Source organism: Rhagoletis zephyria, unplaced genomic scaffold (assembly GCF_001687245.7).
Source record: "Rhagoletis zephyria isolate East Lansing unplaced genomic scaffold, Rhagoletis_zephyria_1.1 Rzeph_scaffold_00038, whole genome shotgun sequence".
NCBI classification, from domain to species: Eukaryota; Metazoa; Arthropoda; class Insecta; order Diptera; family Tephritidae; genus Rhagoletis; species Rhagoletis zephyria.
In genome coordinates, this window is record NW_016157122.1 from 371994 (window position 1) to 398928 (window position 26935).

A 26935-nucleotide genomic window follows, 5' to 3' on the forward strand; every position below is an offset into this window, starting at 1 on the left:
TCATTGATTCTTACAAAGAAGTTGGAAACCATGTGCCTATGTACTTATTTAAAAACATCATTAGAGTCTGGTAATGTTTACGAAGATATCAACATTCATACATATGCATCTAATACGGGAAGACTGATATTCTAAAATATGTATTTACATACTACAGCCTTAAAAGGATTTACTTTTCTGAAATGCAAATAAAAATTGATTTTCTGAATTGCCGCGCTTTACGTAAACCTAGCTAAACCTAGCTGACCCACACATTTTTGCGAATTTCTCAGAAACCAATGGAACACCTAAATTAATTTTGGAGGCCCTAATTAACACCTAAAAGACACCTAATTCCTAGCTAATTTTTGATTTTTGGCGACTTGGGTCAGCTAGGTTTACGGACGTGGTAGCACCCTTTATATTCACCATCTCAGCCATTTTAAATTGTTTACTTGTTTACAGTTTTGTGAAAATAGCCAAAAACCGATGTAATGGAAAGCCAACCCATCAATATATATATTTTTTTTCGGGTCGATTTTCACCAAAATTTTCCCGCCTGCGCTGCCCATCACTGATTTAGATACATATTCGAATTTGCGGATGCCAGGACTATCCGTAGTCAAAAATCAGATTGAATATCCCAGCCCTACTTTCCATCAATATCGTTTTTGATTTTTGTTTTCATCAAAAACCTTCCAATCAGCATTTTACTTTTTATAAACATTTCAAATTAGTCCAACTGATCCATAATTTCCCTCATACATCTATGTACATACCTGGCAATGCTGTTTTTTTTTGCAGTCTCGTTCTATCCGGCTCATTCGCTTTTGTTGTTTCTGGCGATTCCGTTGTATTGTTGTTAGTGCTGTATCCTTTGAACAATCCTGTCGATTAAAGCGAAAGGATGTATGTATGTAGGTGCTTCCAAGCGTCTGATAGCAAATTAGAATGTCTATCCGTCCAATCACAGTGGCTTCAGTAAAGCCAGTTCCACAAAAAACTACTTGAGCACTAGAATTAAAATTTCACATTATCCAAGTTCTCTTTGAGAAACGTGTCCACAATTTCCTTTTTTGCCAAGCTCGTCTCGCAAAAAGCGCTGGAAATATTCATTTGACAGAGACAATGGACAGAGCCTTCTTCAACACAAAATCTTTCTCAAATTTCTACTTCGAAATTTCTTTACACTTTAAATATTTATTGCCGATTTTCATAATTCAAGTAGTACTAGTAATTTGCATCCGAGCTATGTGTAAAATTCACTACGGCATGTACACCTTTTTCACACAATTTTCCATTTCCAATGGCGTAAAACACTTTTCCACAATTTCACTTTGTCTGCTATTCGTAGCCCACAGAGGAAAAAATCAACGGATAGCGGAACCGCGAATACAACGAGCGCGCACAGCTGCCATTTTACGAATAACAAGCGGCTAGAAAATTGAAAACACAAATGCCAAAATCCAAAGAACGTAAAAATAGAGATGGAAGGCTATCGATGATGCTGAATATCGATATTTGCAGCAAGTAGCGTAAACAGAGAACGTTAAACACCTTAAATGTAAAACGTTAAATCAAAGAACGTAAATCTATTTATTTATGTATTTATTTATGTAAATTTATTTATTTATGTATAACAACTGAGATAGAAAAATAAAAAAGTGCTTAATCTTTACATTGCTATCTTCACCTGATCATTAAGCTATGCAGGCCGATTCTGAACAGCAACTCCCCGGGTGTTTTCTCTCTTTTCCCTTTCCTCCTATCATGAATAAAAATTTCATGAGAATTTTAATATTAAATGGCGAAGTTGAGCTCTCAAGAAAGTGTCAAACAGCTTTTTCGAAGTTCGAATTCCTCCTCCCAAATTTTCGGGTAAAATGCTATGTTTATAATTGGGGGATTTCTTTCTCGGGAGAAACAAATTCCCGGAGAACAAACCTCCCGGTAGTATTCACCCTCATTGCGAGAGTCGTGTCGAATGCCAGTCGTTTTTCGAGAGTCGAATCGTATCGAAAATTGCACGTCATTGCCTAAAATTTCCACTCGACTAGTGTATTAAAACGGAAAAACTTGGCAGCACTGTAGTTTTCGACGATGTTGGTCGTTTACTTATTTCATTACGACAATAGACAACGCTACTGTTGTCGAGCCGTACAATTTAACCTAATTTACGACCTACGCAATGAGGCTGTTTAAGAATTGACCTCATAAGCTTACAAAGGAAGTATTAATTGAAGTCCCACCGATGCACCTGCTGCTCTCGGAAGAAATATACATTAAAAAAAAAAATAGGCCCGTTTTTTATTGACAGAACTTCTGCCAGTTAAATGTCGCTTAGAGATTTCTCCATGGAATATGGAGTACTTAACTAAAACTCATTGTTAATGAAGAAAAAATTATATATTTTTATTAGATTAATTATCTTTTAAATAACATCCATATACATTATTCTTGTTCTGTCTTCCATTTGATATCCCGTTTGTGTTGAACAAATAACAAAAAAGCTTTTGCGTATTAAAAATAACTTAAAAGTACATATAGCGTTTCTATACACATCACAAGCAGCAAACATGTCTATGGACCTGTGGCAAGTGCTTATCTTTTGAAAATATACATATGTACATACGTATGTATGTAAAATTATTGCCTACAAGTTAACAATATTTTGTACATTACAAATCCATACTCCTGGTCAAGGTTTCGGAAACTATTCCCGCGATCAAGTAACATAGTCATGAAGCGAAACCATAAAGTCAATAAAGCGGAATTATTGTACATGTAAATTTAAGAAAAAAAGTATCATACAAAATTTTTAAGAATGTTTTTTTTTTTTTATTTAAGTCGCACTTGTGGTAGACATCTACACATGTCGAACCGCCAACTTGAGTTGTCCCTTTGGAGCAAGTACCAAGCGTGTGTTGTCGTAAACTAGTGGAATCGGAGTTTCTGGACATGGACTGAAACTGAAGTCACGCAACAATGAGGCGAGCCCAACGAGCATTTGCATTTCGGCGAATTTTTGCGCCAGGCAGTATCTCCTACCGACTCCGAATGGCAGAAAAGCCATCGGATGACGTCTCTTCACATTTTCCTTATTAAAACGTTCTGGATCGAACTTGTTTGGCTCGGGATAAAGTTCAGGATCACGGTGTATCGCCGCTACAGGAATAACCAGATGATTGTCTGTGCATAGCATGAAAACGGAGTTTGGAACTTCGTAATCTTCGTTGGTATTCCGCAACAAAAAGGCATAGGGCGTATGTTTGCGCAGGGTTTCTGGAATGAGCAAGAAATTTTATAATAACGACCATGATACAAATATTTAAAGGTAAAACCATGATAAAACTATTTAAATATTTTATCTTGACAACGGCTTGTACAAAATTCAAACTTGTATCCGATGTCATAATTTATAAAGCGATCAGAAGACTTTATATAAAACTGTATCTACCTGATTTGAAATTTTATGCTCTTTATGTCAAAAGTGGGGTATCCAACTTTAATTAGATTACGTCCAAACGTACAAACTTTTTAAGTTTAAGAAGAGATTATATTTAAGCTCACCGTCTAGGCATTGTTTCAGCAGACGCATCTGCTTCAATTTCGCGTTGTCCATGCCATTTTCATTTTGCCTGCATACACCGCGTATCTCTTCACGTACCAGACGCTGTAAATCCGGCTGAAGCGCCAATTCGTACAAACAGAATGTCATCGCTGAGTTGCATGTCTCCAGGCCCATCAAAATAAATGAAAAAGCCTGTGCTGCTATTTCTTCGTCACTCAAACGCCTTTCCGGATCTCGATGTCGTTTTAGTTCAGCGAACATTTGAAAAAAACTATTTCGGTTATCTATGCGACTCCACTCTTGCTCAAATAGCTTCTGCCGCACCAGCTTGAGAAAGTAGTCGGTGGCAGCTTGTTCATAGTTCTTGTAGCGCAACAAACGTGCTAAATTTGGAAAGTACATAAGGAAATATAATCGAAACATATTGAAGTCTTTGAGGTAACTTCGCGCCATGTGGCGGAATTCTGTATCGGTGTTTAGTAGTGTTTCGCCACTTATACCGAAAGCCAATGTTGAAATTACGTCGATATTGTAGCAGTCCACTAGTTTATCTATTGGTACTGCATTAGGTGGCTGCGATTGTGTCAAAGAGCGATGCATGGTAGCCGCAACCCTTTCCAAAGTGGGTAGCATCTGAGATATACGCTCCTCTTCAAATGTTGGACATACAGCGATGCTTAAGCGGTGCCACGCCGCTCCATCTTGTTGCAATAAATTTGCAGAAAGCGGATCATGCGGGGCATTGCCGAATACGCCACGCTCCCTGAAGTTGTCAGAATGTGTTACAAGTACATTCCGCACCAACTCCAAATCTAATACTAGAACCATTGGTTTTAAGTATGCATAACAGCCTATGAAGGGGGCTTGTCCTTTGTACTTTTCGTATATTTGCTCGAGCACAGCGCTGATGTGACGTTTGGTTCCAACACCTCTTAAATTGCCCACCAAGAATTTCGGCTTCTCATGTAAAATGCCACGCCGTTTCCAGTGCGATAGGCTTGTCTTGACGATAAAATAGAAAATGGAGACAACACTCAGAGCGGTGCATAATAAGCGTTGGAGAAATTCCATTTTTTTTTGTATTACTGTAAGCCGTTTTGGGCTTCAATTCAGTTGATTAATAAATACTTATGTATGTAGGTGTTTAGCTGTTAGTAAAATTTTACATGTCGAATAATGTCTTTTGTTTATGATTGCGCAAGCTAACTTCGCAACACCCATTCAGGAGCGATCAGCATGCCCATGGGCTTATGTACGGACTGCTAGTGCTTATCGCAGTCATTTCTTAAAATTCTCTCGTTCTTTTCGTTATCAATGGTTACAACAGCTGGGCCCGATATGCATACGTGCTAAATGTTAAAGAAATTAGAAGAATGCAATGAGTCATATTAATAAAAAAAAAACAAATATGTGTTGATAGCTCCTTCGACATGCAAAACTCCAAAAGTTTGTATTTGTAGTGAAAGCAATTCAATTTTATTCAGCAAATGTGTTCTAACAGTCAAAAATTCGCTAATGAATTTCAACACTTAATAGATCAATAATACAAATACATAGTACATGTGTATGTATTTATTGTCCAGGTGTTTTCGTTCTTTGACATCTTTTCATTTAAGTTGGGGTAAACAAATATTATAGAAGGAACTATCAACAAACTCCGAAGTGTGTTGCCAACGTATGTAGCCGCGATCAACTAGCTCTTGCACAGATTCAGGAATGCCGACAAAGTGGGGATCCTGAAAGAGGAATTATAAGGGAGTAATTAATATAGAAACTAATTCAACTGTATATAGACATTTATAAACTAAAAAAGGGGAGACATTTTAAAACTCATAAATGTGTATTTTAACTTTGGCAACAGGCGATTAAAAATAACTTAAGCAATGTAGGTATTTTCATGTATGTATTTTCGACTTTGACCGCAAAAGCAATCATTTCAGCGGCTTCACTTATTGTTAAATGATTAAAGCATTTTTAAACACGAATTGTTGCGTCGGACTGTGCTGTTCAATTGAACGTGCCAAAGATACACTAAAACGAATGGTGGCAACTACACCGCGATCACCACCACCGCCTGTTAACTAGTTACGCACCATTAAATTTGTTATCAAACCTCTTAATACAAGTTGAACCGACAAGGGCGTTTGCATAATAAACGTCTCTCCATTTCAATACTTTCCCGTTCTTCCCTATATATGTATGTATGCAAATTTTTATGTACGTACATTCATCTACATATCCTTGCAGTAAAATTTAGAGGCAGTCTGGCAAAGCGCTAGTTCCGAACTACATATTTCAGAACTATCTCTGAACTAGGGCAAAACGGGTGCAGAGCGGGACAGTTGAAACTTGCGGAGGGAGTGTAGGTACAAATTCTCGCTTTTCGTACAATACGAAAGTAGCTCAGCGAGAAGAACTTGTACTGAAAACCCATAGTTAAATGATTGAAATGATTCTGAGTTAACTATGCACTGCAAATTTGGCCCTAAACATCGTTGGTCACGAGTTCAAATCGCGGTGGAGGCAGTTGTGAGTTTTCAGATTTAATGAATTTAAATTGTTGCGTGCCGCTTACAATAATTTTTTTTTTAATAAAATATATAACAAAAATGAAATCTGTAAAAGAAAAGAAAAACCGAAAAAATATCCAAAAATCGAATATTAAAAACGTTTTCTTCTAAAAAAAAAATCCAAAACCAACGCGTTAAAAACATTGGGAATTGAGCCAGAATTAGTAGTGTCGGCAAAAGGTCTAGTTCTACGCTAGTTCTGAGCTAGTCAGATTTTCTGCAGGGCTGTTAATAAACACTAATTGAAATTTTATGCCTAAGTACCTACTTACAATGACCAGAAGATAAACTTGATTTCCGCTAATATGAATGCCTGCAAGTCCTTTAGATGCAGCGTCCATGTCGCCACCCATCATAACAAGTCCTCCAAATTCTTCAAAATATTTCTTCAGTACATTGGCGTACTTCTTCAAATCGTCATGGTGTGCAATATGAATGATTTTGCATACAACATCGTACAGCATATCCAAAACATAGAATACTTCGATTGCGCCAATCCAATCGCGTGAGCCCACAAACTCACTGGATTTATCACCAATCTGCACCAGAGTTTGTTGTATCTCTTTAATCGATGGCACCGCTGTATTAGACTCGTTGGCGCTGCGTTTGCCTACGATCCAGGAACAGATGGACTGCAGCGTGCGATAGGCACAACCCCAGCCATTGTCATTGAAACCGTCGCAACCGTAGTGAAAATATACAAAATCTCCTTCTGTATACAAAGTTTCGCAACTGTATCCTAAAGTGCAAGTTACTGACGGTGGTGGCAAATATTTGTGCACGTTGTGAAGGAGTGGATATGGGTAACACTTGCGTGACAGTTGATTGTTTTGTGGGGCGCCTTCTTCCATTTTTTACTTTATTTTGCTTGTATACTCAATATTCGCTATAAATCGCCCACTCGATTTCTATTTTTTAGCTTCTTCAACAGTGTCTCCGTGCTAAGAAGTTTACCTAGCTGCCGCGGCTACATCATACGTTGTCTTTGTCACTAAAAAAGAGACCATATATCTCCCAGTAATAATTTTCTTTGTAAACAAACGCGCCACTTCGCAACCAAAAGCTAAAAATTAAATAAAATCTAGATTTTCTATGCCTTGGATTTTCTGCACCTCTGCCGACGCAGATTCGTATTTTGCTTCTTGCTGCTTTGGGTTTTCTTGTTGTTGGTAACTATGGAAAACTATCGATGGGGCTATCTCGATAGTATCTATGATTTCATTTTGCCGCCTCTATCGAAGTTTTCTAAGGTCGGTGTTATGCAGACAAATTTTGTTTGCCAAATTAAATGGCGGCTGCTTAGTTTGCTCGGAGGTGGTTATGTCGAGTTTGGCACAGGGTTGCACGCTCATTATGGTTTTCATGGCTATTGCCAACACGAAATGAGAATTTTGTGTATAGCAACAATTGTCTAAAATTTTTGTAGTTATATGACAACACCGAATTTGCTGCAGTTTGACCAAACAAAATTAGTTTGCTGTGAGAGTCGCCAAACTCGCTCTCTCCGAGTTTGCTGCAACAACAATTGCACGCAGTTTGCCAAACAAAATTTCTGCATAACACTGACCTAAGTGCTCATTTACAGTAGCTACACACGACGAGCATATCCGCGCACATGCGCACATGCTCGTCGTTTGTAGGGCGGTTTGCGCGCATGCTCGCCAAAAATCAAAAAATTTTGATTTTCAGCGAGCATGCTCGTCGTTACGTAGAGTAGAAATAGGGGGACACATACACACGGCGATTTTTGTCGCCGCAACTCGACGTTTGTTGGAGAGAGCGTGACGAGGAAAGGAGAGGGGCAACGAGTTGCTCGTGCTCGGGCAACACGCTTTGTGCTCTCGTTCGCCTGTGTAAATTGAACCCCTGTTCACAGCTGACAACAACAATTGCATACACACAAATCGCCGTGTGTTAATGAAACGAGCAACACCAAAAGGGAATGTGAAAAATCGCGTCGACAAAAGTTTCCGTGTATAAACACAGTTTAACACTATCGATGGTTGTATATTTTTCTAAACACTATCGATTGTTGTATATTAGGGGTTTCCCTTAACCTCGTAAAAGCCCCGCACAGCTCGTAAATTTACGAGCATCGTAAAAGAACTGTCAAAATTTGTATGGAGCTTTATATACAAACCTCTCATAAATTAAAAGGCGAATTTGATGCGTAAACGACCTCGTAAACTTCACTGTCGCCGAGGGGCCGAAATTTTTATACTAAAATGTATGATAAATATCATCCACTAACTTTATTGACTTACTTTTTCTGCTAATTTTCGGAATTTCTAATTGTATTTTAGCCAAGAGTGATAGACACAAGATGGCGGGATGTAATGAAAAATACTACGAAACAAAAATGGCTTCACAAAATCCTGGTTGATCTGTCAAACAGTCCACTTATTTACATCTTTCACAAAGGGGGCATTTCCATAAAAGCCTCGTCAATTTACGAGTTTTACACGGTTTAAGACTTAACGAGTTTAAGGGAATCCCCTAATAGCTCAAGTCACTAGAAGTATGTTCACATATAAATATTATCTCAGTCAAAGCTCGTTTTTTAATCACCCCGTTTACACAGGCAAATCTCAGACCACTCAGGTGTTTTGGAGCCGTCAGTGTACCACTGTATTGTGCTCGCCTGTATGTGCCTTTCCATAATAGATGTACACCAGGTGGCCTTGCTTTAAGTGTAGGTCCTGAAATTCCTTTTAAAGACAACCTGTCTGTTGATATCGTCCCTGGGAAACAAGGCCAGGGAGAGCTGGGTACCTAGCTTGTGCCTGTTTCTAGATGATAACACCTTGCCTTTGCCGAATCCCTCCCTCGCAAAGTTAAGGAGGGTTCGCTTTGCAACCTGTTCAACTGAGAGATGCAGTGGTTCGAGTTCCAGCATTACCACCAGCGCTGCCTTCAGGCATGTGCGCATTGCTCCCGTAATGCAAACACATGCCAGACGTTGAAGCTTAGGGAGGGTTTGCCTCACCGCTACCATAGTAGTCCTGGAAAACCGCGTCATAAGTCACTATAGGCCTCACTATCATGGTGTACATCCATCCAGACGTTTGCACACTATCATCGCTCTCGTAGCCTTAGAGGTGACCGAATCAACATCCAGTAATCTCTCTTACCTGCCTTCGGGATAAAGATAACCCTGGCCCTCTGTCACACCTTGGGAATGTGGGCCAGTGCTAGACTGTTCCTCATAATATCCACAAGATGTGGAAGTAGGAGCTCCCCGCCCTGCTTTAGCAACACCGGACATATACCATCCACCCCAGGGGCCTTGTACCGTTCGAAGGAGTCCAAAGCCCACCGCACTGTTTGGCGGTTTACAAGGCTTTTAGCCAGCTTCCAGTCCGGTGTCGATGGCCTGAACGCACGGAACATCGCTTCCCCGGCGGTTGGAATGGCGTCCGGAAAGTGGGACGACAGCAGGGCAGTACCTGAAAAGGTCCCATTAGGTAGCCTAATAGCGAATCTGGTGCCTGTGTTGTCCCTTGCCAAAGCTTTATGAAGTCTAGCAGCTGCAGGAGTGGATGCGATGTTCTCACAAAAGGTCCTGAAGCCGCTACGCTTGGCTTTTCTAATCTCCTTATTGTACTTTGTCAGACTGACTGAGTATTCCTCCCAGTTCCCCGTGCACTTTGCCCTATTGAAAAGTCTGCGCACCTCCTTCCTAAGAACCGAGAGTTCCCGTGACCACCAGGGAGACTGAGCCTTCCGCTTAGGCTTTGACACGGGACAGCTGGACGCAAAGGCATCTAGAATAGCGCCGTTCAGCCTATTAACCCTGTCCTCTAACGCCATACAATCTACTTTTCTTTGCTGTACCTCTATCCTAGGTAGGTTCAGTCTAAGTACCTCTTCATATTTGACTCAGTCTGTTTTCCTGGGTTTCTCCTGGGGTAACCTCTCTGACAAACAGCTCCCAGTGCAAACCGGACAATCCTGTGATGCGACAGTGAGGGCTCAGATAAGACTGAACTCACCGGAGCTGGGGCCTGTGCCGGTTCTATTTGCTGGTTGGCTGGTACCTGCGCCGGTTCTGTCAGCAGGTTGACTGGTAGGGCCGTGGTCGACTCGGTCTCTGGCGCAGCAGTGGAGTCAGTTGCCGCGTCAACACACATGTCTTGCGACTCCGACTCCTTGCTGCTTGTCCACTTTTGCGAATACAACCCCTGATTCGAAGAACCGAATCGTTACTCACATAATAATCTCGTTACTCACAACACAACATATTGTGCGGGAACGAAATTGTTTTTCGTATCGATACCAAAGTGTGTTGCGTGTATACATATGTATATATGTATTGTAGTAGCGTTGTATAGGCTAGCTTAAGTAATAGATTAATAAATCATGTAAATCATTGTAATAGTGTAATAGTCCCTTTAGCATATTTTTAGTACACGAATAGTGTAACTAGACCTTAAGATATAGTTATAAGACACCATCTTGTGAAAAGAAAAGAATAAAAGAGGACATTCCAATTTGAGCAGCGAAAGGAGAAGGTGTTTTATTTAAAACCGGCTACCACTTTATTAACTTAAACCTGTACATTTCAGTAGGTAAAGTATGTACGAGTAAATTAACGATACGAAAGATACGGGTGTTGATTTGATTAGTAAAGAATACATACGGGTATCCAAATTTTCGTTACTTTTACAGCTGTAATGTTGAATCGCCTAGAAAATCGCCTCTTGTAAATGCAGCTTAAGGGAAGACCCCTTTGGAATTTCAGTTTACAGAAAATATCGATGCATCGACTATTTATACATCGAGTAGAAAAATTTCGAAGCAGAACATCGATATTTTTTCAGCAATCCAAATCTAGATTTGTTGGAAATACTGCGGGTGTGTCGGAACTGTTCAATTCTAAAAAGAATATGGAATTCTTTGAATTCGAGTATATAAAGGGATTTCGGTCAAATAGTATGTTGCTATACACCAAAGATGAAAAACAAATTTATAAGAAAACGAATTTTTACAACAACGGAACCAGATATGTGTGCTATAGCGAAAACTGTGGTACAAGTGTTTTCGTTGATGAAAATGAAAGATGCAGGAGATTAAAGAATTCACAATCACATAACCATCCTACTCAAGAGATTCTGAAGGATAAAATGGTCATCAGTCAAAACATTAAAGAGGCGTGTAAAAACGCGTCTTCAGAAAGATGCTCAGCTCGAGCTATTTTTGATGAGGAGTGCCGGAAGGCAAATAATTCTGCTCATTTAGTCAAATACACGCAGATGCAACGCAATCTACGCCGAATAAAGAATAGGGTACCACCACAAAAGCCATCTTCACCTGAAATTGTAAACGATATGCTTTCGGAGGACCCCTTAGTAATAAAGTGCGAATTTACCGAATATGAAGTTAGTGAGCCATCTTACCAAAGCACTATTATAAAACCTAAAAAAAATATGGAATTCTTTAATTTCGAGTATATAAATGGATTTAGGTCAAATAGTATGTTGGTATACACCAAAGATGAAAAACAAATTTATAGGAAAACGAATATTTACAACAAAGGAAGGAGATATGTATGCTATATCAAAAGCTGTAGAGCGAGCGTTTTCATTGATGAATATGAAATATGCAAGAAATTAAACGATTCTCAATCGCATAACCATCCTACGCAGGAGGTTCTCAAGGATAAAATGATCATCAGCCAAAACATAAAAGAGGCTTGTAAAAGCGCGTCTTTAAAAAGAGGCTCTACCCGAGAAATTTTTGACGAGGAGTGCCGGAAAGCAAATGACTCGGCTCATTTACTCCAATTTAAGAAGATGAGACGCAATCTGTTCCGATTAAAGAATAGTGTGCTACCAAAAAATCCTCTGTCACCTGAAAATTTAAAAAATATGCTTTCGGAGGAGCCCATAGTGGCAAATTGTGAATTTACCAAATACGCACCTAGCGATCCACTTTACCAAGACACCATTGTAGAGTCTAAAAAGAAAAGAAAATTTGTTGAATTCGAGTATATAAAAGGATTTCGGTCAAATAGTATGTTGGTATATACCAAAGATGAAAAACAAATTTATAGGAAAAAGTGTTATTATAAAAAAGGAACAAGATATGTGTGCTATAACAAAAAATGCAGGAAGAGTGTTTTCATTGATAAATATGATAGATGCAAGAAATTAAATGATCTGAGTTCGCATAACCATCCTACACAAGAGCTTCTCAAAGATACAATGCTAATTCGCCAAAGCATTAAAGAGGCGTGTAAAAACGCTTCCTTAGAAAGATGCTCTACACGGGATATTTTTGACGAGGAGTGCCGGAAAGCAAATAACTCAGCTAATTTAATCCAATTCGGGAAGATGCGACGCAATCTATGCCGAATAAAGAATAGTGTGCGACCAAAAAATCCTTCGTCACCTGAAAAGTTAAAGAATATGCTTTCGGAAGAACCCTTTGTGACAAATACCGAATATGAACTTGGAGGACCATCTGACAAGGGCACCATTACGGAGTCTAAAAAGAATACAGAATTCCTTGAATTCGAGTATATAAATGGATTTCGGGCAAATAGTAAATTGGTATATACCAAAGATGAAAAACAAATTTACAAGAAAAAGTATTCTTACAACAAAGGAACAAGATATGTGTGCTATAACAAAAACTGTTGTGCGAGTGTTTCTATTGATCAATATGAAAGATGCAAGAAATTAAACGATTCTCATTCGCATAATCATCCTACTCAAGAGCTTCTCAAAGATAAAATGACCATCAGCAAAAATATTAAAGAGGCGTGTAATAATGCGTCCTCTGAAAGGTGGTCTACACGTAATATTTTTGAAGAGGAGTGCCGGAAAGCAAATAACTCAGCTAATTTAATCCAATTCGGGAAGATGCGACGCAATCTATGCCGAATTAAAAATAGTGTGCGACCAAAAAATCCTTCGTCACCTGAAAAGTTAAAAAATATGCTTTCGGAAGAACCCTTTGTGACAAATACCGAATATGAACTTGGAGGACCATCTGACAAGGGCACCATTACGGAATCTAAAAAGAATACAGAATTCTTCGAATTTGAGTATATAAATGGATTTCGGGCAAATAGTAAATTGGTATATACCAAAGATGAAAAACAAGTTTACAAGAAAAAGTATTCTTACAACAAAGGAACAAGATATGTGTGCTATAACAAAAACTGTTGTGCGAGTGTTTCTATTGATCAATATGAAAGATGCAAGAAATTAAACGATTCTCATTCGCATAATCATCCTACTCAAGAGCTTCTCAAAGATAAAATGACCATCAGCAAAAATATTAAAGAGGCGTGTAAGAATGCGTCCTCGGAAAGGTGGTCTACACGTAATATTTTTGAAGAGGAGTGCAGGAAAGCAAATATCTCTGCTCAGTTAGTCCAATTTGAGAAGATGCGACGAAATCTAAGCCTAATAAAGAATAGTGCACTACCAAAAAATCCATTGTCACCTGAAGAATTAAAAAATATGTTTTCGGAGGAGGCAATAATGGCAAAGTATGGATTTTCCAAATATGATCCTGGGGAGCGATTTTACCAAGGCACCATTATAGAGTCGGAATATAGTTTTGCTATATTTATGTCTCCTACAATAAAAAAACTAATCTTAGAAAATAGTCATATAAGGAGAAGTTTTTACCTGGATGGCACCTTCGGTGTAGCGCCATCTTCAACATTTGAGCATCTGATAATAATCCATATCGAATATTTGGATCATGTAAGTATTAGTGTTCTTCTTTATTTGATAGAACATTGAAATGAATTGACCTGTTACAGATTTTCCCTTTCTTTTATGTTATGATGACGAACAAATCACAAGCTGCCTATATTCATATGTTACAATACATTAATACAAATTTGATAGATTTAAATCCAGTTTCTTTCATGACGGACTATGAAGAAGATTTAAGAAACGCTTTAAAAAGTGTCTTCCCTTTGGCTGAATTAAGTGGTAAGTAATATTTTAAATGTGAACGTATTGGCGTAGACTTCGCATTCATTCCTTTTTACTTTTAAAGGATGCTGGTTTCATTATTGCCAAGCAATAAGGCAAAGTGCAAGAGAAATTCCCAATTTTATTGTTGCTTTAAGATGGAACAATGCGCTTAGAAGACTCATGAAGAAATTTATGGCCTTGCCGCTCCTCAAACCAGATATGATAAACACCGCTCTTGGTTTACTCCAGGCAGAAGTAGACAAAATGCCAATGACATCGACTTACTCTACTATTAGTAACGATTTTATTGAGTATGTTAAAAAAAAATTGATAGTAAAGGTAAGGTGACATTGTTTATTTTGTGGTCTTTTAACTAATCACCGTATGTTCACTATAATTGGTCCTATGATCTCATTTTAGGAGGGACCCGAAGGCATTTCTGTCCACAATGCATCTATAAGAACAACAAGTGCTATTGAAGCGTACAATTCAAAGCTAACTATGAAAATGTCGAAAAATCAAAATATTTTTAAGTTCTTGATTGTTTTGCTTGAAGAAGATTTTAAGAAAATTCCTATGTTTAAAAGTGAGCTCGATGGTACATTTAATGTACATGAAAAACTAAGGCCCTGTCTTTATAAAAAACGTTCCAATTTAATACGAAAAATTGTTACAAGCGTTGAAAATGAACAAATTTCTATAACTGATTTCCTTAATAAAATGGCGAATAATCAAATTAACTTGATGGACGAGATATATACAGGGCCCATTTCTGAAATTGAAAACTCAGAAAATGAAACTGGAAACCTAGACAATGAAACAGGAAACTCAGCCAGTGGAACTGAAAACTCAGATCATAAAATTGAGAACTCAGACAATGAAAGTGAAAACTCAGACAATGAAGCTGAAAATTCAGACAGTGAAACTGAAAACACAGACAATGAATGCGACGATAAAGCGTATGAAGCATGTTTGGCAAATCCAATGCCTAGCATCTTTTGCATGGGCGAAGAAAAACCTGGTCTTATACTCCCTTGTAATCATGTAAAGCTTTGCGATCCATGCTTTCATGCTATCAGCGAGAAAGCTAAAGCAGAAAAATGCGCATATTGCAGTGCGATTGTAAGCAACGCGTCAAAGGTTTCCATATAATGTTATAGTTTAATTAAATTTAGTATATCGAAAACAAAAACTCAAATTACTTGATTATAGTTGTTTGTTCATATATTTTTGATACATACTGATGAAATCACATTTTTGAATAATTTATCATTTTATTAATTATATGGTACCTTTATATACACCCCGCGATGGCACATCAATATTTTTACCAGTTTTGACTACTTTTCTTTTGATTTTTTTAAGGTTCCTTATTTTTTTATAAAAGTCTTAAAAAATACCATATAAATCTAAATTTCAAGACTACAAAAATTATAAAAATTCCACAAAATTTTCATCCCAATTTCATGCATTTTAATTTCTAGAATAATTTTTGGTATGCAGTTTTATAGCTTATTAAATTCTAGTTTAATAAAGTGCAAGTTTTAAGTTGCTAAAAAATCGCTTTGATTTTTTATAATTTTTTTTTTTGCTGTCGGTGTCACGCATTTTCTTCCATACAAACGTAGTTTTTTATATGAAAAAGAGTGTATAACACCGTCAGCAAAAAAATTACAAAAATCAACGCGATTTTTTAGAAACTTAAAACTTGCACTTTACTAGCATTTAATACCTGTAAAACTGCATACCAAAAAATATTCTAGTAATTAAAATTAAAATGCATGAAATTGGGATGAAATGTTTGTGGCATTTTTATAATTTTTGTACAAAGTCTGAAATCTTGGTTTTTTACGGTATTTGTTAGATAACGCGCTATGTTTCTATATAAAAATAATGAAACTTAAAAAAATCAAAAGAAAAGTGGTAAAAATGTTAATGTGTTTTCTTTTGTCGCGGGGTGTGCATTACGTATACATATATGCACATATCGTTGCCTCAGAAAACGGATGTCGTATGTTACAAACCACGGTTTTGAGAAAAGTGACTTTGAATTTTTGAAGGAGACGTAGTTTGTATTATTACTTTTTATTTTCCATATTTTTAAATTTAATAACTGTAAACGTTAATGAGAAAATTGACTTTTCATTCCGCATACATTTGTCGTAAGTAGCGCTAACTCACCACTTTGTTTTGTCCATAGAACAAACGACAATATTAAAGTATCTTTATTAACGGCGATGGTACAATTTGATGAAAGCACCAGATATATTTATTAAATAATGGTTACTTATTAGAAAAAACATAACAAAAACATTTACGTGTATTTAATAAAAAATTCTGTACATCTTTTATGCTGTAAATATGTTACGAATATACGTTTTCATTTTGATAAAAACAAACAAAAAAAAACTTAAATTCAGTCTATTGTACATTTTCATTTCTTTCATGGAGACTCAGTGCTAGAGGTATACGCCGCCGGGCCACGCCGCCGCCGCCGCCGTCGTTTTTTGTCATTTCTCACGCGCCGCCGCCGAGTTACGAAAATATCGGCGCGGCGGCGGCGGCGTTCGGCGCCTAGGGAATTTTGTACAAAATTTTCATGTTGTATGCACATTGAAATACATCGTTTGAAGGAACTAAAGACTACTCGTATAAAAGCACTATTTTACGAAATGAAAATTACATTTTTAAAAGATGTTTTTTTGTCATAATTTGGGCCACTGAACATTTAAAAAAAAAGCGTAACTCAGAAAAATATATAGGTAACATGTTTTTCGATCGACAGCGTTTATTACAGTTAAATTAGGGTCGAATAGGGTAGAAAAGTTTTTTTCCTAAGTAGTGGTCAAACCCCAGGAAGGTTTTGCTCCCGCGCATCGCAATATTTTCTACACAGAGTTGAAGTCCCCCTTTTTGGTAAAAATTACTATTATTTTGCATTACATTCCGTTCTCCTTAGAANCTAAATGGCCTTTAAAAAATCTATAAAAATAGGCAATAATATTTCTCATAAAAACGAATCAATTTAGGGGGTAGGGTCTTTAAATTTTTTCAAAAACTCATTTTCAATGGGAAACCATATGTATATACTATATAGACTTTCTTCTGTTCGCCCATCCATCAGCAGCAGTCACTCAACATTTGAATTCAATGAATGAATTAAATAGAATTATAATCTGATGACATGATGAGATTAGAAGCCTCATGGCTCTTTGGACTCTACCTTATGGGCAGTAGCGCCGGCGTTTCCAGACGCGCCGGCGTCGCCGCCGCCGCCGATTCTTTTTGAAGTTGAACACGCCGCCGCCGCAAAGCCTGTCGGCGTAAACCTCTACTCAGTGCAAGCTAAAATTAAAAAAAAAGGTGGTTGTATAGTTTAATTTCCAATTTTAATTCAGTCGTTAAAACAGAGGACCACCGAATTGTCGTAAGTTCAAACTTTTGCGATACATACGACAAATGTCTTATGAATCAAAAAAGATTACATTTGTATGGGAGTTGTCTAATCCCAGTGGAAAAAGGTAATAACTGAGAATGCAAAATGCAAAATGTAATGGAAACTACTTACGAAAAGACGAAAGAATTTCTGCACGGCGATGTCATACGAAAGTAATGTGTAGCATGTCGCTTTACGAAACTATAAATGGAAGTCTCTGAATAGAATGAAAAAAATATATGTATATAAAAACAAATAAAAAATTATAGTTTAAAAAACTAAAACCTCCCTATTATAATTGCCCATTCGTACTGTCATCAGGTATGTAACTTGAGAATAGAAATCGCTGCATCTTTTAGGCGCATCAATATTACATAGTTACATACATCAAGATTCGTTAAGATTTAATTCGATTTTTTGCCGAATTTTCTAAAAAGAAATAAATTACGCATACTTCCATTCTTTTACGAAATTTCGGAAGTGAATCTGTGAAGCAACAAAAATAATGCTGCTATGTGAAGAATATCTTTCAGAATTTTCTTTATTTTTCGTACAGAAATTGAGTTCGTGTCAACCACTTCATATAACTTTCTTTGAAAATTCGGAAAAAATCGTTACAGAAATGAGGTGCTCCTAACGATTTCCTTAAGATTTCGGGAACTTTGGTTTGCAGGGATGTGACCAATTTTACATAAAATAAAAGGCCTACCCAATCATTAATATTATGTATAGTACGACAAAATGCACACGAAATATCTCAAAAACTAAGGGAGATATAAAAAGATGAGGTTATTCACGCTTGCCTGATAATCAGCTTATGTGGTTATATTTTTTATTCAGTTTAGAACAAAATACACTACACAATAATAATTTTTAACCAAATAAGCTGATAACCAGGCAAGCGTGAACAACCTCAATGGATTGCATCTGCGTCAAAATTCCAAAATCTTGATAGTGTACATTCGTCGATATCCGTTTTCGAAGGCGACGATATATATACAGTTCTCCACGAAATAATGTTTGTTAGTTTTTTAAAAAAGTATAGCGCTTGTACAACAAACACCATATAAACTACCACTTCAAACTTTATACAAAAATTATAAAAAAAGTTTCGCCCAAAATTAAAAATCAGAATAATTAGGAAAAAAATGGGTATACACTTTTCAATTATTTTTCTTTTGTTTATTTAATGCCTATTGTTTTTTTTTTTAAGTCTAGCTGGTTGTATATAAATTTAAATTTCAAATTATAAAAATTCTGTAAAGTTTTACCTAAAATTAAAAATGTTTTAATCAGAATATTTAGACAAAATTTGGGTATACAGTTTTGTAGCCCATTACAATCAAGTGCAAGTTTGAAGCTGCTACAAGTTGAATCCAGAACTGCAAATAGACACTTTTTTTTCGAAATTGCGGTTTTCCCAGAAAGTATTAGTATCTACCAAAAACAACGGAGTTACATGCCACTTTTTAAAAAGTCCAACCTGTGTTTGATACTCTTCTTATATATATATATATATATATATATATAGAATTACAAACCACACCATCTTGAATCGCTCCTACAATTTTTAATCGCAAATGTACAAATAAATACCCAACAAGCGTTTCCGTAAGGGTTTTTGAAAGTAACTTCACGTAAGCTAGCTATCCCAGTAGATAATTTCAGGAGTTGAAAGCCCTTCCTGAGAGTCAAGAGGCCTACCACTCTACATTCCTTTCTCTTTTCCTTCTTAGGGCTTCTTCTTTCGCTACCTATGGAAGGCCTTCCAGAAGGGCTTTTATAGTACGTACTTCAGAATGCCTTTTGGAGGAGTTCTTTTAAAGTTGCTTCTTTAATTTATGAATAATTCATACATCTTTGAAATATTTGCTTACGGTTTATATCAAATATGTGTTATTGCAAATTAAAATGTTTATTGAAATTCATTTGTAATGCTAAATAATATAAATTTATGCATTCGCGTAAATTGTAAATTGATAAGCCCTTCTAGAAGGCATGCAAGGAAGCACTTTTTAGCCCTCCTTGGGTAGGCCTCTTAGAATGGTTTTACTTGAGAAGGCCTACCTAAATTATCTTCTGGGATATTAAGTGTTAAATATAGCATTTTAGTAGTAAGTTTATTTTAAGTTTTTGCAAATTTACCTTTTATAAGTGTTGAGAGCGAATGTTTAAAATAAATGCAAATTTTTTGCGACAAAATCAAGAAAAAATACTTTCTTTTGAATTCTATAAAGTTATATTCCTACGTTTATAAACAAGGTGCCGTTTCGTTTATATTATGCAAAATATGCGTTTTGTACATTATTGAAAATACTTATGAAGAATTAAGAAATATGGGATTAAAAGCATAAAAAATGCTAGTCGCAGTTATGGTATTTTCTTGTTGGTTTTTATCTGTGTTATCAGATCGAAATAAAAAATTGTTTGTGTAACTTATTATAAATTTTTAACGAGGATAAAATTTTGTTTTCCAATAATCGCCTATGCATGACCATTTGAAAAACAAGTAATTTTTAAGCAAGAAAAACCGACCTCAATTCCCATATAAAAATTTAAGAGTACCGTTAATTTCTTCATGACCCAATTATCGGATCTAAACCAAATTAGTATGGAACCACTTTTGAGGTACCACCTTTCCTTTAAAAAAAGAAATATATATATAAATCGGTTAACGTGGTCCAAAGCTATGCAGTAACATACATACAAAAAAATATATATATACCGACGAATTGATAACCTCCTTCTTTTTTCAGTCGGTTAAAAACGCCAATAATTCGTAACAATCCGTTGGTCCCTTGAAAAAATTTCGCAACGCAACCTCTTATAAATCGTAATTGGTTGTTGACAGCCTCTTTTAATTCGCAACACAAAGCTATGTCAATTCTGTGCAACTGTACTTCGAACAAGTAAATCTTAGTGGTATAGCGTTCGCGTTTACCATTAACATTTTTGTTTGACATTTTTTATATTTATATTTTCGTGGTTTGGTAAAATCGGTGGGACTTTAATAGTTAAAATTGACAAAATAAACCTACTCAAAAAAATTTATTGAGATAGGAAATGCTTACCTCATTAGGAATTTGCTTCGAAAAAAAAACAAATCAATCAGCTGTTCATAAAAGTTGTAACGAATCGCTACATATGTATGTACGATATCGTATTGCTCGTCACGTAGAAACACATTTTTCGGATTATGACATACGTGTGAAGGTACTCTTTATTCCATTCTGCTTATACGACTCACATATCACGTAATTTGCTTTCGTGTGGTTTTCAATCCATAAACGGATGTTACGATTCGAGCCCAACTTACTACTTTGGAAAGGACGAAGAAATTCAGAATTCACAACAGGGTACTTACTTTTTTTCAAACAATTTTATTTTGTGTTTAAATGTTTAATAATAGTAAATCGTGTAAAACAAAAGTTACATACTTTACAGGGTAGTATTGCATTATGAATATTTTAATTTAGTATCTGTTTTCTTCGCCATTTTTATCTAATAAATATGTATTTATGTGTGAAAATATTGTAGTATTCTAAGTAAATTATTTATTATTTTATTAATAATTCAAATAGGACACTCAATACTTTTTGCTCTTACATTTAAATACTTAGTATTAAATTATAGTTATCTAGAGAATTGTTTAATTATTGGTAGTAAATTAGCAAAAAAGGAAGGGTGTTTGAAATGTGCAATCAACTCTTTTGGTGCAGGTTGCACTAATTCTGGCTGATTGATGAACCAGACGGTCATCGAAGAAAAGTGCTCCGTTTAATAGGTTGATTGAAATTTTTCTTGTAAAAAAATATTTGTTTTTTAAAGTGAGTGAAAGTCAGCCCTATTCTGCATTTCGACTCGAATCGAAATTTTCTCCGTTTGGCAACTTTGGTATTCTGCATTCCGTTTCCTTTCGATCAATCTTCGTAGTTCCGTTTTTCTAAGTTGCAGATTTGTTGACGCGGAACGTTTCGATTGTTGTCTCGAATTAGATTTGCTATGGAAGGATAGGCTTTGTTCTTCCCCTCCTCCTGACGGCTTTCAAAATCGAATTCATTTGCGTTCAAATCTTCCACTCTGTAGGAAATGTAAATGTTGTGGAGTGCGTTTATAATAGTAGCGTTCTTCTACGCGATACTTTGTACCAGTTTGTACTAACTATCACGTTTTGAGTTCAAGATGAATTTCTTATGATTCTTCACTCAACTGAAAAGGATCAAACATGTTCCTAAATCTCCACCTTTCAACTTCCGCCTCAGCAATCTGGGACTCGTTCTCCTCTTCAAGCAATAACGCCGCAGCTATGGATTTCATTCTTATAATTATGTTTCCACTTAAATTAAGAAAAAAACTAAATTTTATTTTTAAATTACAATGATGCTAGACATATTTAGTTATTTTGAAATATTTACAAACTTTAACTTCATAAGCTGCTATAGTTTGGTGGCAAATATTTCTTTTGTCTTGTTTCGATTTCACACATTCTAGGCAACCAGCTGATTGCGAATGTTTTCGCTCTTCCTCTTCTTCTTTCGATTCGAACGTAACTCAGAATACCAAATTACGATTGTTGCGGAGCGGAATGCGGGAACGTTATCGAAATGCAGAATAGGCTGAATAGTTCTTTTTTGCGTTAAGGTTAAGTTGGAAAACGTTCGGTTTGTATTCTTTCTCATATGTTATATGCAAATGTTACTTGTGATTGCAAGGATCACTAGGGGTTTTCACAACGAAGCTTGGTACTCGGGTGTTCGGTAATTTTTCCCCATGTATTCTGTTTGTTTAACACGTATTTTACACACAAAAAATATATATTAGGGAAAATTACCGAACACAGAGTTACAGAGAGCCAATGTTCGGTGTGAAGACCCCTACTGTTTATTAATTCGCAAGTCGTTTCGAATTGCAATCGTTACTAGTGTTTTACAATTTTCATATTTTTTAATTTATAAACGTTTTATTTTTGTTAACTTTGTCGATATTCTTAGAATTTACGAGTACATATGTACATACATATTCAAACTATGTATGTAGTTACATATACTTTAAATAAATAATTGTGAATTTTTCATTACCTTCATATATATATACGTATTTTTAGCAAAAGTTGATTGTTTTTCTATTTTTTGTTACAAATGATTGGGGGTAAGAAAACCTAAATTTAGCAGCAGAATGATTTAAACTATTTGTTTCGTGAAAATAGCGCTAGATCTCTTTGAGTAGCATACACAATTCGAAAGTGTATACAATTTCTTAAGCGTTCTTCAAAGCGCGTAACTGTAATTGTTGTCATTGGAAGAAAGTTAAGATTTTTTAAACACAGCCTTAAGCAGGGATCGCACGATTTGTGCATTTCTTCGGATGTGTCCCAGAGTGATGTTGTTTGGAAGTTTTTTTTTTTTAAGCTGAACTCATTCTCGATGAAGCACATTAGGTCAAATGATTCGTTTGGCAGTGCAAAAGTCCAATTTTGTAAACTCAGTTTTACATTATTTGTTGCGCAAAAAGAAACTGGTGTTGATAATATTTGCGAACGTTCCAAGGAATTCTTAAAAGAAAAAACGCATCGTATTTTGAAATTATTACTGCGCCGGCCGGTTCTACGGTTGTTGATCGCCCAAAAGCTCAATTTTGCAGCAAAAGTGAGTTTGGAAAAAGAAAAAAAAGGCAGCAGAGCTTTCAAACTCAACAAACTGTAAAATAGAGTTACTAGCACGTGCAGCAGCAACATCGGCTCGAATAAAAGAAACACGACTGTAGGTTTAAAAGAAAGCTTAACAAGCCTTTGAGGGCAAACATTCAAAATATATATTTTTCGTTTCTCCAAAATCGTATTACTTTTTGTATTAGTTACTTACTCAAGATGGAAAATAATAAAATAACTTTTGTCAAAAACCAAACCCTATTGAACAATGTTTTCGAGTACATATTACATAAACACATATATGTACGTACGTTCTTATCATTTGAATATAAAAAAAATATTAAGTGGTAAAGTCTGTTTTACGCATGTCAAGACATGTTTTACACATTTTATATACTGACTTTACACTTTCTTTAACATTTGCCATCCTTTTACATTAAAATAAAGCAATATTTTAGCTGATATTAATTTCGCACAGAAAAAGTAATCATTTGACCTAATGTGTAATGTACAAAACATGTGATCCCTGCTTAAGTATAGCAATCTGCAATCAAAATATTATGTTAGGTTCGTTTCATCCAATATTTATATAATAAGGGTGTCTTCGAGTTGCGTAATAATTACTGCAATATTGCGACCTTGCTGCTTTCTTCATGCTCTGTTGCTGAAATGCGGCAGAAATCGCGTAGTTAAAAATATTATGTTGAATTTGATTTTCTCGTGATGGGCAAAATTTAGTACCTCGAACCAGGGATCCAGAATAATAATTATTTCATGGCGGAGTGTTAAAAAAGTCATCAAAATTTATAGAATTAGAAGAATTATATAAGAATTAAAAAAGTCCTTTGATTATAATTATGCATGAGAAATTTTTTTTTAAGTCATCAATAACTATTATTTTAAGATTTATATAATTAAAGTCATGAGATAAATATTTTTAAGTCTTCAAAGGCTCTTATTTTGATACTTATAAAATTTTATTGATAAAAATTATGAGTGCGAAAAATTTGTTTAAGTCTTAAAGGACGGGGCCATTTCGGGATTATTTCAGGACTAGTTGAAGGCCCGTTCGGGACTATTTGCGAACCAGTTCGGAAACAGTTTGGAACTTGTTAGGGAGTAGTTTAGGAACATTATATATATATAGTCCTGAACTGGCCTCAAACAAAGCCCCAACTAGTCCCGAATCGGTCCCCAGTTACCCCCTAACTGGGCCCCAACTAATCCCTAAGTGGTCCAGAACAAGTTCCGTTTTTAAGACTTTAAAAATTTTTCACACTGATAATTATTATGAAAAGACTTTTATAATATAAGTCTAAAAATAAGTCTTTGAAGACTTATAATTATTATGACAAAAAACTTTTATAATATAAATCTCAAATCAAAAGTCTTTAAAGACTTAAAAATATTTATCTGTCTGATAATTATTATGAAAAGACTTTTATAATATAACTCCATGAATAATAATTACAGATGATTTGAAAAATTTGTATCTTAATATAATAATTATTGATTGATTTTTATTCTTTTTTCTTTAATAGTTATGTCTCTGCCTCGAACACAAGATGAAGGCTGAATTTTCGCATAGAACGTGATGCCCTTTCGCAAAATGTTACACTGCCGCATTTATTGTAGCTCGAATACACCTTACATTAAACATTACACGGTGTAACAAAGTCAAGAAAATTGTACGAACTTTTTGAGTGACCAAGTTTAGGTTAAAAAAATGCTTTTGGCAACTTTTTAAAACTTTCTTAACAAATATTTGAAGTTATTTTAGGGTTTTGGAAACATTTTAACTGTAGTTTTGTGACTTTTTCGGGCACGCTACTAGGTCACTCGATAAGTGTTAATTTTCACTTTTACACAGTGTCATTAAAAAGGTGTTTTACTCTAAATAAGAGAGTTCGTAAAGAAAAGTGAGAGGTAAGTGCTCTTTTTCGTTTACTGTAGTTAGTTTGACTCGCATATGAAAAATAGAAGTATATGTACTATATTTTATATTCTACAAGCACTCACGCGTTTATTTTCTTTAGTTTTAAACCTTGTTTTGTTTATTAATATTTCCATTGTGATTATTATTTATATTATTTTTTAGTTTCATTACATATATTACTAGGCCCGATATGAACTATTATAACAAGTCATGCTTGCCCGCTTTACACTTACATGTAGTAGATATTTTATTTTCTTCTCTTCTTTCCACTTGCCTAGTTACACACTTTCACTAAATGTACATAAGTATGTATGTACGAACATTATTTATTGCAATCGATTTATATGTGTATTTGCATTTTTACAATTTAATTTAAAATGTGTTGTGTCTCATAGAGTGGTTTAGCTCAGATTGTTTGTTTCTTCAATAAAGTAATTGTAACTTTTTAGGTTTCTTATTTAATAAGACTTTGTTTTATATGCTCCGGCAACATTGGCTTAACATCTACAGATTCACATACTTATTTTAACTGCGCATCCTTAACTCGTCCGTCTGCCATACAACAACAACCATCTTATCGCACACCCATTCGTATAAATCGACACATTCGTACACCATATCCATAGGCCAATCTGGAGAGGAAGTGGCACAATAGCACCTCTCTGCATTGGAGTTGTTATTCAAAAGTAGTTCGCGGAAGAGGAAGTTGAAATTTCTTTTATTTGTGCATTTTCTTTGCATTGATGTATTCACCGTCCGTCCTTTTTCGTTGTCCATTGCTTTTGTTATGTTTTGGGTCGTGTCCATTCGAAAGTGTCTTAATATTCTCCTGCATTCGGTGGCAATCTTGTTAGCGTTCTACGTTCTTTGATATGAATGTGTGTGTGCTTTTTAGGTTTTGGTTTTTTTTTTTTTCATTCAGTTTCACATTCTCCACCCACCCACCATTATCAGATTTTTCCTCAAACGTTTACACCACTTAACGATTTTGTTTGCAGTGATGCTCTTCGTCCTCTTCCCTCTCTTCATTTGTCGTCGTCGGTATTGGGGTGCCTCATGGATGATTGCCGACATTTCTTTATTATCTCTTGCTCTCCTTTTCCTGTTGGTATACGCGCTGGCTAAGTGGCTTTGTGTAGATCCAGTTATCACCAACCGGTCGGAAATGCTGTTAACCAGAAATAAGACGAAAAGGATATTGAGTTTTAGTTATTTGAAATCGTTCATGGGGGATAAATGTGTATTTGTAAGTTTGATGGACTTACCATTGATTTTTAGGAATTTTTTTTGTTGAAGGTGTCGGTCATTTTCTCCATATAAAATAATGTTTGATAATTTTTTTATATGGAAAAAATGTGCGACACATTCAACAAAAAAATTTCCCAAAAATCAATGGTAAGTCCTAGCTTCCTCATACTTGCACTTTATTATACTAAAATTGAATGGGCTAAAAAACTGCATACTCAAATTTTTTCTAGAGAGCGTAAATAAAAAATACAATATTTGAATGAAATTTTGCAGAATTTTCTTTAATTTTGCACAAGGTTTGGAACTTTTCTTTTTGGGGTTTTTGTTGTAGAATTAACCATATTTTTATAAAAAATTTGCGAAAAATAAAATATTTAAAAAATAGTTGCCCGTATTGTAAAAAATTCGCTGTACCTAAACTTTATTGACTGACTATAGTCGTGGTACGCTCGTTTTTGAGTTCATTTTGCTTGGTTTACAGTCGAATGTTACTATTCGAATGGTTGCCGCACTCGATTATTCGAATAATCGATCATTGAGTTTCAAGAGCGCTACTCTTTAGCTGGATGTTTGAAATACAGCTCGTTTTTATAAAAACGTCTAGTTAGCAA

The 26935-nt window shown here is 35.6% G+C and overlaps 5 protein-coding genes across 20 annotated transcripts in view; 1 reads left to right on the forward strand and 4 right to left on the reverse strand.

The window, feature by feature from the left end:
- Positions 1-1439, reverse strand: part of mim (missing-in-metastasis) — a 109519-nt gene extending 108080 nt beyond the window's left edge. For 6 of the 12 annotated variants that reach the window (XM_017619999.1, XM_017620033.1, XM_017620019.1 and 3 more), the window contains exon 1: positions 759-1438. The gene's annotated coding sequence lies outside the window, so the exon portion shown is untranslated. Of the gene's footprint in view, positions 1-758 lie in introns of all 12 variants that reach the window. The other 6 variants (XM_017620013.1, XM_017620005.1, XM_017619994.1 and 3 more) reach the window with 2 other exon arrangements.
- A 1377-nt stretch (positions 1440-2816) lies between these two features.
- On the reverse strand, positions 2817-7366 carry Cyp6u1 (Cytochrome P450 6u1). Its single transcript, XM_017620288.1, has 3 exons — positions 7125-7366; positions 3550-4899; positions 2817-3261 (listed from the first exon to the last, which is right to left on the reverse strand). Exons 2-3 carry the CDS (start codon positions 4619-4621, stop codon positions 2846-2848), a joined length of 1488 nt encoding a protein of 495 aa, XP_017475777.1. The 5' UTR covers positions 4622-4899; positions 7125-7366; the 3' UTR covers positions 2817-2845.
- Positions 4998-7126, reverse strand: Ufsp1 (UFM1 specific peptidase 1). Of its 2 annotated transcripts, none has more exons than XM_017620401.1 (2): positions 6393-7126; positions 4998-5286 (listed from the first exon to the last, which is right to left on the reverse strand). In XM_017620401.1, exons 1-2 carry the CDS (start codon positions 6969-6971, stop codon positions 5158-5160), a joined length of 708 nt encoding a protein of 235 aa, XP_017475890.1. In that variant the 5' UTR covers positions 6972-7126; the 3' UTR covers positions 4998-5157. The 2 variants fall into 2 exon arrangements, with proteins under 2 accessions (XP_017475890.1, XP_017475898.1); XM_017620409.1 differs by having other exon boundaries at positions 5161-5286; positions 6389-7126.
- Positions 7367-10732: 3366 nt separating the features above from the next.
- LOC108365875 (uncharacterized) lies at positions 10733-15436 on the forward strand. Of its 2 annotated transcripts, none has more exons than XM_017620070.1 (4): positions 10733-13838; positions 13898-14072; positions 14140-14396; positions 14478-15436. In XM_017620070.1, exons 1-4 carry the CDS (start codon positions 10827-10829, stop codon positions 15207-15209), a joined length of 4176 nt encoding a protein of 1391 aa, XP_017475559.1. In that variant the 5' UTR covers positions 10733-10826; the 3' UTR covers positions 15210-15436. The 2 variants fall into 2 exon arrangements, with proteins under 2 accessions (XP_017475559.1, XP_017475566.1); XM_017620077.1 differs by having other exon boundaries at positions 14140-14368; positions 14478-14609.
- Positions 15437-24532: 9096 nt separating this feature from the next.
- Positions 24533-26935, reverse strand: part of LOC108365904 (oxysterol-binding protein-related protein 9) — a 38563-nt gene continuing 36160 nt past the window's right edge. The window contains exon 16 of one of the 3 annotated variants that reach the window (XM_017620115.1): positions 24533-26244. In XM_017620115.1, the coding sequence (XP_017475604.1) occupies positions 26158-26244 (87 nt within the window). In that variant the 3' untranslated portion in view covers positions 24533-26157. The remainder of the gene's footprint in view (positions 26245-26935) is intronic. The other 2 variants (XM_017620125.1, XM_017620139.1) reach the window with 2 other exon arrangements.

Excerpts from the sequence above, each read along its gene's own strand:
- Cyp6u1 (XM_017620288.1), bottom strand. The coding sequence starts at position 4,621 with ATGGAATTTCTCCAACGCTTATTATGCACCGCTCTGAGTGTTGTCTCC. Across the intron at positions 3,262-3,549 it reads GCTGAAACAATGCCTAGACG|AAACCCTGCGCAAACATACG; the intron begins GTGAGCTTAAAT and ends TGCTCATTCCAG.
- Ufsp1 (XM_017620401.1), bottom strand. The coding sequence starts at position 6,971 with ATGGAAGAAGGCGCCCCACAAAACAATCAACTGTCACGCAAGTGTTAC. Across the intron at positions 5,287-6,392 it reads AAGTTTATCTTCTGGTCATT|GATCCCCACTTTGTCGGCAT; the intron begins GTAAGTAGGTAC and ends TTCCTCTTTCAG.
- LOC108365875 (XM_017620070.1), top strand. The coding sequence starts at position 10,827 with ATGCAGCTTAAGGGAAGACCCCTTTGGAATTTCAGTTTACAGAAAATA. Across the intron at positions 14,073-14,139 it reads CCCTTTGGCTGAATTAAGTG|GATGCTGGTTTCATTATTGC; the intron begins GTAAGTAATATT and ends TTACTTTTAAAG. Across the intron at positions 14,397-14,477 it reads AAAAAAAATTGATAGTAAAG|GAGGGACCCGAAGGCATTTC; the intron begins GTAAGGTGACAT and ends ATCTCATTTTAG.